At 51.0% G+C, this 11,189-nt stretch overlaps 1 protein-coding gene across 14 annotated transcripts in view; it reads left to right on the plus strand.

Moving 5' to 3' along the window:
• The window catches only part of MYH14 (myosin heavy chain 14), a 101,047-nt gene extending 90,535 nt beyond the window's left edge, over window positions 1-10,512 (plus strand). For all 14 annotated transcript variants that reach the window (XM_035286550.3, XM_035286552.3, XM_035286551.3 and 11 more), the window contains 4 exons: window positions 3,311-3,519; window positions 6,494-6,602; window positions 9,060-9,232; window positions 9,639-10,512. In XM_035286550.3, coding sequence (XP_035142441.2) covers window positions 3,311-3,519; window positions 6,494-6,602; window positions 9,060-9,232; window positions 9,639-9,789 — 642 coding nt within the window. In that variant the 3' untranslated portion in view covers window positions 9,790-10,512. The remainder of the gene's footprint in view (window positions 1-3,310; window positions 3,520-6,493; window positions 6,603-9,059; window positions 9,233-9,638) is intronic.
• Window positions 10,513-11,189: the final 677 nt, after the last annotated feature.

The raw sequence follows: 11,189 nt of genomic DNA on the forward strand, positions 1-11,189 counted from the left end.
TTTTTAGTAGGGACAAGGTTTCACCATATTGGTCAGGCTAGTCTCGAACTTCCGATCTCAAGCCATCCGTCTGCCTTGGCCTCCCAGAGTGCTGGGATTACAGGTGTAAACCCCTGCACTGGGCCCAGGCCACCAGAACTGCTGACCAACCAGCTTCCAGTTGGGTTCCCACAACCCCCTCTTTGGATTAATTTGCAGCTCACAGAAATCAGGGAAAATACTTACTTTTCTGGTTTATTGTAAAGGATATTACAGAGGATACAGATGAAAAGATGCTTGGGGCAAGGTGTGGGGGAGGGGTTGTGTATCCTCTGTGTCTCCTGGGGGTGCCGCCCTTCAGGCACCACACGTGTTCAGCCTTCCAGAAACTCTTAAACTGTGTCCTTTTGGGCCTTTTGTGGAGACGTCACTGGATGGGCATGATTAACGACCATGTAGAACTGTGGACAAAAGGCTATGGTCTAAACCCAGCAAGGCCTGTCTGTTCAGATTCTTCCTGGCTTCTCTGTGCAGTATTCCTTCCCCTCTGAAATGAGGGTTCTGTGATCCACAGTCAGATTAGAGTTTCTGCCTTGTCCAAGTGAAACAGGGCAGGAGGAGATTAGAGAGAGAGGTTCTATTTACACTAACAAAGGCTATGAAAATCATGAGCAAGGAACCATGGACAAACCCAACACAACATACACACACACACACACACACACACACACACACACACACACACACACAGCAATAGCACAGGTACAGACCCTCTTGAAAATTCACAAATAAGAGAGAAAGATCAGGTGCAGTGGCTCATGCCTGTAATCCCAGCACTTTGGGAAGCTGAGGCAGGTAGATTGCTTGAGGCCGAGTGTTCAAGACCAGCCAGGGCAACAAAGTGAGACCCTGTCCCCACCGAAAACAATAACAACAAAATTAGCAGGGCATGATGGTGTGCACCTGTAGTTCCAGCTACCAGGAGGCGGAGGCAGGAGAATCGCTTGAGCCCGGGAGTCTGATGCTACAGTGAGCTGTGACTGTGCCGCTGCACTCCAGTTTGGACAAGGGTGAGACTGTCTCAAAAAAACAAAAAACAAGCAAAAAAGAAAGAATGAAGCCCTGGGCCCAGCTGCCGGTTTCCAGGAAACGCAGAGGAGGGAGAAATGAACGCTGAATTAGACTGTGTGTGGTCAGAAAAATCCAAACTCTACGAGTTTAGCAGCCTAGATTCTTCAACACATAAATTGTAAGAAACAGGCTGGGTGCAGTGACTCACATCTGTGATTCTAGCACTTTGGGAGGCTGAAACGGGTGGATCACCTGAGGGCAGTCTGGCCACATCATGAAACCCCATCTCTACAAAAAAATACAAAAGGGCCGGGCGCAGTGGCTCACACCTGTAATCCCAGCATTTGGAAGATCGAGGCTGGCGGATCACGAGGTCAAGAGATTGAGACCATCCTAGTCAACATGGTGAAACCCCCGTCTCTACTGAAAATAAAAAAAAAGAGCTGGGCGTGATGGTGGGCACCTGTAATCCCAGCTGCTTGGGAGGCTGAGGCAGGGGAATCGCTTAAACCCAGGAGGCGGAGGTTGCAGTGAGCTGAGATTGCGCCACCGCACTCCAGCCCGGGTGACAGAGTGGGACACTGTCTCAAAAACAAACAAACAAACTTGCATCTACCTTTTTAAACGGGCAGGATTCAACTGTAGGATCCAGGGCTGCATCTGTGTGTAATAAAACTCTGAAGACACACAAGGAAGTGAGGACCTGAGGAGTCAGGATAACGTGCTGTTTTGGGGACAAGGAAGAGCTGTCGTTAGGATGAGCAAGCGAAAGGGCGGGAGGGCAGAGTTCTATTTCTTGACCAAGGTGCTACTGACAGTGCTGTTTGCCTTTTGTTAACTCATGATGCCTGTGCGGTGTGACACCCAGACACATCCACGTTCAGAGACAGAAGCCGCAGGAGCATGGGACCGGAAGGCTTCCCATCTCCAGCTGCTGGAACAGTCAGGAACACCCCTAGAATGTTCTTGGTTGAGAATTACTGCGCTAATAAAACTAGCAGAACTGACTTTATTTGATGAATGTTTGGCTCTCTGTATCACCATTTTATTTCACAGTAAAAAGTCTGAGGCCAGGTGTGGTGGCTCACACCTGTAATCCCAGCACTTTGGGAGGCTGAGGCAGGCAGATCACCTGAGGTCAGGAGTTTGAGAGCAGCTTGGCCAACATGGTGAAACCCCGTCTCTACTAAAAATACAAAAATTAGCCAGGTGTGGTGGCGGGTGCCTGTAATCCCAGCTACTCAAGAGGCTGAGGCGAGAGAATTGCTCGAACCCAGGAAGCGGAAGTTGCGGTGAGCCGAGATTGTGCCACCACACTCCAGCCTGGGTGACAGAGCAAGACATGGTCTCAAAACAAATAAATAAAGTAAAATAAAAGTAAAATCAGCAGATGGTGCATGCCTGTGACGTCAGCGACTCAGGGGGCTGAGGTGGAAGGATCACTTAGGCTTGGGAGGCGGAAGCTGCAGTCAGCTCAGATTTCACCAGTTGGGCAACAGCTGGGCTCCAGCCTGGGCAACAGAGCAAAACTCTGTCTCAAAAAAAATTTTTTTAACTTAAACACATATAGGAGAATATGCGAATTACCCAGTCATTGTGTCCCCTGTGAGGGTCACATAAGTATGAATCACACTGGGTCTGACTCATTTCCATGTCTCCGGAAGAAGGCCTCGCTTGGAGTACGAGCTGAATAAATGAATGAACTATGATTAGTGCTGTGTTTCCACATTTCCCACTTAGCAGCGACTGTTTATTGAGGCGGTGTTTCTCCAAATGCTGCTGCTAATCACTCCCATCTGAATCGCATGAGATGCTTGTTATAAGTGCAGATTCCCGGACTCCGCTTTGGTCCTGCTGAGTCAGAATCTCTGAAGGGTGAGACCCAGACGTCTGCATTTTTTTCACAAGCTCCCCCAGATGATCCTGGTGCAAACAAAAGTGTGATAACCCTTGGAATAGACTCATTCACAGTCAGAAGGAGGAGTTATAACCTTTAAAGAAGTTTGCGATCAGCTTATTAAAATAAGCAAAAAACTATCCAAAATGTTAAAACCCAGGGCTGGCAGTGCTGTCGGTGATAAGTCAATAAACTAGTAATAAAAGGACTAGCTAACATTTGTTGAGGATTTAGGATGTCTCAGGCTCTGTGCTGTGTGTGTGACAGTCATCAGCATGCCTAATTCGTGGAGGTGCCTGGATTTACCTACCACCTTCCCTCTGAGACTCCACCATGACATCCTTCCTTCCCCACCTGCTACAGGTAGAGTCACTGACCTCAGAGCTGTCAGCCGAGCGCAGTTTCTCAGCCAAGGCGGAGAGCGGGCGGCAGCAGCTGGAACGGCAGATCCAGGAGCTCCGGGGACGCCTGGGTGAGGAGGATGCTGGGGCCCGGGCTCGCCAGAAGATGACCATTGCTGCCCTTGAGTCTAAGTTGGCCCAAGCTGAAGAGCAGCTAGAGCAAGAGAGCAGGTAGGTGGGAGCGGGGGCCACGGGAGCAAGGCAACCTCCACATCCTGGCCAGTGAGGGGAAGGAGGCTGTGTTACAAACACCTGTTTTAGAAACATTGAAAAGACATCATAATATTAATGACTGCTGGCCTGGCATGGTGGCTTATGCCTGTAATCCCAGCACTTTGGGAGGCCAAGGCAGGAGGATCTCTTGAGGCCAGGTGTTTAAAACCAGTCTGGGCCAGGCGCAGTGGCTCACATCTGTAATCCCAGCACTTTGGGAGGCTGAGGGGGTGGATCATGAGGTCAGGAGATTGAGACCATTCTGGCCAACGTGGTGAAACCCTGTCTCTACTAAAAATACAAAAATTAGCTCGGCATGGTGTTGTGTGCCTATAATCTCAGCTACTCCAGAGGCTGAGGCAGGAGAATTGCTTGAACCAGAGATTTGGAGGTTGCCATGAGCCGAAATCGCACCACTGCACTCCAGCCTGGTGACAGAGTGAGACTCTGTCTCTCAAAAAACAAAAAAAAGGTCTAGTCTGGTCAACATAAGAAGACCTCATCTCAAAACACGCGCACACACACACACACACACACACACACACCCTAGGTGTTTTAGCATGTGCCTGTAGTCTCAGCTGCTCAAGAGTCTGAGATGAGAGGATGGTTTAAGCCCAGGAGTTCGAGGCTGTAGTGAGCTGTGATCACACCACTGCACTCCAGCCTGAGTGACAGTGCAAGACCTTGTCTCAAAAAAAAAGGCAGCCAGGCACAGTGACTCACACCTATAACCCCAACACTTTGGGAGGTTGAGACAGGCAGATCACTTGAAGGCAGGAATTTGAGACCAGCCTGGCCAACATGGTGAAATCCCGTCTCTACCAAAAAATGCCAAAATTAGCCAGGTGTGGTGGCTCGTGCCTGTAGTCCCAGCTACTGGGGAGGCTGAGGTGGGAGGATCGCTTGAACTCGGGAGATGGAGTTTGCGGTGAGCTGAGATCACACCATTGCACTCCATCCTGGGTGACAGAGCGAGACTCCATCTAAATAAGACAAAAAGGAAAAGCAAAACCAAAAATGTGTGTAAATGTTTGTGAATATTTACATGATTGTTGATTTTCTGTATCTTTTAGGGCGCTTTGGGCTAAAAGCAGTCTCAGTAAGAGTCTGATTTACATAATGTGTCCGTTAGCTGTAGCTAAATAACAAACCACTCTAACACTTAGTGGCTCATGAGTCTGTGGCAAGTAAGCTCTGCTGGTCTGGGCTTGGTGGGCTTCACTCGTGCGTCTCTGCTCAGTTGAGGGTCGGCTAGATGGATTTCCTAATCTTGACTGGGCTTTCATGGTTTTTTTACTTTTTTATTTTCAAGAATGGCATGAATGGTGATGGCTGGGCTTGCATAACTCTAAGACCTTGCCTAGGACAACTAAGCTGACGTGTCTCTGCTGTGTGTGGCCTCTCATCCTCCGGGAGGCTAGTCCCGTATTGTTCATATGGCAGAGTCAAGGTTCTAAGAGCAAGGCAAAGTACCAAAGACGCCCCGAGGCCTGCACTTGGAGCTGGTACTATGTCACGTCTGCCACATCCTGTTAACCAAAGCAGGTCACTCAGCCAGCTCAGATGCAGAAGAATGGGGAAATGGATATGACTGACAGGAGTAGCTGCAAAGTCATATTCCCAAGGATATGGATACAGGAAGGGGTGAGAACTGGTACCATCTGTTGTGTCAATCTAGCACAAAAAGGAATGTCTTTTTTCACGTGATGAGAAGTCTAGAGCTAGGCAGCCAAAAGATGGTAGGGCTCTGGATCAACATCTGTGTTGCTTCTTTAGTCTTTCCTCATGGTCACAAAATGGCTGCGATTGCACCAAGTGCCACACCCACAGACATCCATGTTCAGAGACAGGAAGCAGCAGTAGTATGGAGCTGAAAGAGTTTCCATCTCCAGTTGCTGGAACAACCAAGAACACCCCCATAACATTCCTAGTTGAGAACTGCCGTGCTAATAAAACTAATAGAATGTTTATTACTAAGCCTAATACCTTTTACTTTTCTAATACAATAGATTTTCCTGTTGTTCAGTACTATAAAGCAACGATAATTACAACATGCTAATAGATCCCTTATTGAGGGTTACTCTATGCCAGGTGCTGGACTACCTGTACGTACCTGCATGATGTCACATAATCCTTGTGAGAGAAGAACCACTGTTATCCTGTTTTACATGTAGAAAAACTGAGGCTGAGATTGGATTTAATGTAGGATGCCTGACTTGCGATTCATCATCTGTACATTATCCCATGTGCTGAGCACGTCTGGGGCTGCTGTACCCAGGGTGGCTGCCAAGCAGTGCCAGTTGCTAGGGGTCCTATCACATGGACGTCACCCCAGGTATCATGGACATCCAGGAGAGGACAGGAGCAAAGAGAGTGTTCCCTCCCACTCCGAGGATTCGAGCCTGCTGAAATAAACTGACAATAAATAGATTAGCAAAATAAAAGGCAGATAAATGTATTAATGTGCCTGAACACAGGAGCCATATAAAATATAAGACGTTTTATACAGGGCCAGATGGTTGAGGCTTAAATAATCCTCTTCATAGGGGAGAGGGGCACCAAGGATGTTTTCAATTGTGAGAAGTAGTAAATGATTTCAGGGGGAAATGAATGGGCCCAAAGAGTAGACTGTAGTCTGTAAATGATTCTCTTTGGAAACGGAACGGGACCAAACATATACTTATTATAAATCACAATATCATCGGAAACAGGGATGTCAGGTGTCCTAGCAGAAGCCAAGGACATGGATTCCAGGGAGAAGGGATCCTGCGTGTCAGTGTTTGGCCTTGGTAAACAATGGGAACCAGTTAGGGGTTAGGAAAGAGGGAAGAAGCCAATCCAAGAACAAGATGACAGCCTCTGCATGAGTCCATGGGGACAGGATCCTAGGTTGAACCCCTCTACTAAGACTCCTCCTTATCCCTCTCTTCAGAGAGCGCATCCTCTCTGGGAAGCTGGTGCGCAGAGCCGAGAAGCGGCTGAAAGAGGTGGTGCTCCAGGTGGAGGAGGAGCGGAGGGTGGCTGACCAGCTCCGGGACCAGGTAAGCAGCTGCCATCGTTAGAAAGCAGGGGGGAGTGGGACCACTGACTCAGAAATCGCCCGGGCCATCTTGGAGGCAAGGAGCTCCCATCACAAGAAGCAACTTGCAGGGGCTGGACTGGAACCCAGTGCAGATGCCATCTTGGTGTCGGGCACGTCAGCAGAGGGTTGGAATCAGTGAGTTTGCAATTCATAAATGCTTCGGTCTAGAAAAGGCCCTGTAGGGAGCTGAGGCAGCCAGGGCAATGGAAGAAGTTAAACCCTACCCAGAGCTAGACCAGGACTAAAATTACCAAAGATAATGTTTATGGAGTGCTTTCTATGTACCAGGCACTGTGCTAAAGACATCACATTCAGTATGCTTAATGTCTATCAGGATGATAGGAGGAAGGTACTCTTATTACCATCTTGTTTATATGAGGAAACTGAGGCACAGAAAGGTGAAGTAACTTGCTCAAAATGATTTAGCTAGTAAGAGAGGCGAGGTCAGTATTCAGACCTCAGCACTCTAGCCCAGAGTGTTCTTGATTACTTACTGAGCAGTTACTGTGTCACAAGCAACTGCTTTTACAAAAATACACATTTGCATTTCCTCCCTAGTCCCATTTCACAGATGAGGAAACTGAAACTTTAAGAGGTTATATTTTGCCGGGTGCAGTGGCTCATGCCTTTAATCTCAGCACTTAGGGAGGCTGAGTCGGGTGGATCATGAGGTCAAGAGATCGAGACCACCCTGGTCAACAAGGTGAAACCCCGTCTCTACTAAAAATACAAAAATTAGCTGGGCATGGTGGTGTGCGCCTGTAGTCCCAGCTACTTGGGAGGCTGAGGCAGAGGTTGCGGTGAGCCGAGATCGTGCCATTGCACTCCAGTCTGGGTAACAAGAGCGAAACTCCGTCTCAATTTAAAAAAAAAAAAAAAAAAGAGGTTATATTTTGCTTCAGAGTCACAGAGATAGAGCCTGGATCAGATCGCAGGTCTGTCTGTCTGGACAGAGGGCCCTTAAAAGCTCAGCTGTGCTTCATTCACCATTCATTCCACAAATAATTATTGAGCACGGCTATGTGTCACATATTGTGGTAGGCACGAGGGATGTGGGTGTGAATGAAACAGAGGAAGTCCCTGCCCTCATAGAGCTCACATTTTCAGCATGGGAAAAGACATAATAAACCTGTAAACAAGCAGATAATCACAGATTGTGACAAGGGCTATGAAGAAAAAAGTGAAGAGAGAGGAAGACACAGAGGATGGGGAATCTTCTTTAGCTTGGGGGATCAGGAAGACCTCTCTGAGAAGGTGACATTTAAATCGATACCTGAAGGGGCCAGGCACAGTGGCTCATGCCTATAATCCCAGCACTTTGGGAGCCCGAGGTGGGTGGATTACAAGGTCAGGAGTGTGAGACCAGCCTGGCCAACATGGTGAAATCCCATCTCTACTAAAAATACAAAAATTAGACAGGCACAGTGGTGGGCACCTGTAATCCCAGCTTCTTGGGAGGCTGAGGCAGAAGAATCACTTGAACCCGGGAGGCGGAGGTTGCAGTGAGCCGACATCGTGCCACTGCACTCTAGTCTGGGCGACAGAGCAAGACTCCATCTAAAAAAAAAAGAAAATGATACCTGAAGGGTGCAGAAGAGCCAGTCAGAGGGAGCAGCAGGTCTGAAGACCCTGACGTACAGAAATAAGCTTGGTGAGTTCAGAACAGAAAGCAGACCCGGGTGGTCTAGATAAACATCTGTTTTTGATTTAGTCCTGGTCTAGCTTCTGTCGAGTTTAATTTCTTCCCTCACCTTGGCTGCCTCAGCTCCCTATGAGGGCCCTTCCTAGATGCCAGGGTTGGAAAGTCACTGATTCCAACCCTCTGCTGATGTGCCAAGTGCAGGATGGGGTCTGCGCTCACTTCCAGTCCAGCACCGCAGGCTGCTTCTTGTGATGGCGGCTCATCGACTCCAGAAAATGTAGGGTAGGGGGCTGCATGATAAGAAATAAGGTCAGATCGGGTATGTTCTCTCCCTGAAGAGAGAGGTGGAAGGGTCTGAGGAGGATCCCAGTGAAGTTGGTCTGGTCGGTGGGTTTATGGGAAGGGAGAAATGGACAAGAAAATGGACAAGAAAATGACCCTGCAGGGCCTGGAATGCCGGGCTCAGGGGCTGGAATTTTGTCCCAGGGGTACTGGGGAGTCATGAAAGGATTGTGAGCAGGAGGGTCTGGGTCAGCTCTGGGTATAGAAAGACCTCTCTGAGGCCGTGTAGGAGACAACCTAGAGGGCAGAGCCTGGAGGTCAGGTAGAGGTTGGCATGAGGGCTTTCGGGGAAAAGAATAAGGCCTAAACAGAGAGCAGAGCATGGGGCAGAGAGTCAGGGGGCTGCAGGGATGGGGCAGTCGTGGGCTGTTGGGGAGCGAGGGAGTGATGACAGTACCTGGAGATAGAACCTGGTCCCCTGCTCTCGCCAAGCTGGAGAAGGGAAACCTTCGGGTGAAGCAGCTGAAGCGGCAGCTGGAGGAGGCCGAAGAGGAGGCGTCCCGGGCTCAGGCCGGCCGCCGGAGGCTGCAGCGTGAGCTGGAAGATGTCACAGAGTCAGCCGAGTCCATGAACCGTGAAGTGACCACACTGAGGAACCGGCTCCGGTACGGCCATCCCAGATGCGGGCCTGACGGGTGGGCAGCAGCCGCACTGCACAAACCCCGGGGGGGCAAGGCCTTGCCAGGGGCGGCAAGACGGGGACATGGGACCCATGGGGGCGTGCGGCTGCGGGAACAGGGGCTGTGCTGGGGGAGAGCCAGATCCAGGGAACTTCTTTCTTCCCACACCCGTTTCTCCCTGTCTCACCTCTGTGCCCTCCTTTCCCATCATGCGCCACCACCTTTCTGTCCATTCCTCCTCTCTCTGTGTCCCTCATCTCTCTCTGCCCCCCATTGCTTCTGCCCATCTCCCTCCATTTCTCCTCATCTCACCTCTCTCTCCCCCTCATTTTGTTCTCTCTCTCTCTCTCCTCTCATTTCATCTCTGTGTCCCTGTCTCTCCCCTCCACAGACGTGGCCCCCTCACCTTCACCACCCGCACTGTACGGCAGGTCTTCCGACTAGAGGAGGGCGTGGCATCCGACGAGGAGGCGGAGGAAGCAGAGCCTGGGTCTGGGCCATCCCCGGAGCCTGAGGGGTCCCCATCAGCCCACCCCCAGTGACCCTACCCTGTCCCCAGATGCACTAACAGATGGGGCACAGCCCCTTTCCTCCCTGGCCCCCAGGGACCCCTGTCCCAGGAACCCTGCCCTCTGTCTTCCTGTCCTTTGGAAACAGTGCCACACTCTGGCATTTGTCACCCCCACCTGGGCCCCCTGCAACCTCTATCAAAGGATGACCCCTAAACACAGAGGAGCGGGGCAGGTGGGGCGGCAAGGACTGGAGCTCTCTTGCTTGGGAGGAGGCTGGGTGCAGTTGGCAAGCTGGTTCTCATCAGCTCCCTGTCCTTTCTTCCCGCGTTATTGATCTATGGGTATTAGGAAGGGAGCGAGAGGGCTCCTCCACTGCCCTCAGCCAGTGCTCCCCGTTCCCTCTGCTTCTCTCTCTCACTCCCTCTCCCTCCCTCCTCTCTCACTCTCTTTCTTGGCCTCTCTGAGGGTCTCTCTGTGCATCTTTCTAGGAGTCTCGCTCTCACTTTCTATGTAGCCACTCTCCTTACCCCCTTTCTGAACTCCTGAGTGTCAGAAGCCCCAGCCCTCCACCAGCCTTGAACCCTCGCAAAGGGGCAGGACAAGGGGACCGCTCTCACTTCTGCTGCTGCCCATGCTCTGCCTGCCCTTCTGGTTGCTCTGACGGTTTGGAGCTTCCCTCTGGGGCTGAAGGAGTGTCCTTTACCCTCCCAGCCTCCAGCCTCTGGCAGAAATAAACTCCAACCTCCGACTGGACCATCTGTGTGGCTGTGTGTGTTCCCGAAGGGGGCCTCTGATGGGGCAGGATGGGCACGCGCTGCTTCAGACTGCTGGGGCAGCAGGTCAGGCAGCCCGCTGGTTTCAATCACAGTGCGTGGGTGTACAGGGGCCTCCTGTGGACCAGGCACTTCATAACTCCTTTCCTCCTCACCCCGGTGTACCATGGACACATTCCCTCCACTGCACAGATGAGGGACAGTCTGAGCGCAGCATCCCACACGCCACACCCCAGGGACTGCCAGAAGCACCGTTGAACTTGGGCCAGCTCTCGAGTGTTTGCAGAAGAAGTGACAGGCTTGCTGCAGTGGCTCATACCTGCGCCCGGTGCTTTGGGAGGCTGAGGTGGGAGGACCACCTGAGCCCAGGGGTGGAGGCTGCAGTGAGCTATGATTGCACCACCGCCCTCTGGCATGGGTGAGAGTGAGATCCTGTCTCAAAAGCAAAACCGAACAAAAGGACAGCCATGGTCGTTCGTGCCGGGTGCTGTGTTGAGCACGCAGTTTGCCATAACCCTCAGGACGGCACTGCAGGTAGAGATTTCATTGCACTCCGGTGCCTAGCACGCAGCAGGCACACTCATTCAGTATTTGCTGAATGACTAAGTGACGCCCCTCCCAGTCTTAGAGTGGTGGAAATCGGCTCAGAGAGGCTGA

The sequence above is a fragment of the Callithrix jacchus genome, chromosome 22 (assembly GCF_049354715.1).
Source record: "Callithrix jacchus isolate 240 chromosome 22, calJac240_pri, whole genome shotgun sequence".
Taxonomy (NCBI): domain Eukaryota; kingdom Metazoa; phylum Chordata; class Mammalia; order Primates; family Cebidae; genus Callithrix; species Callithrix jacchus.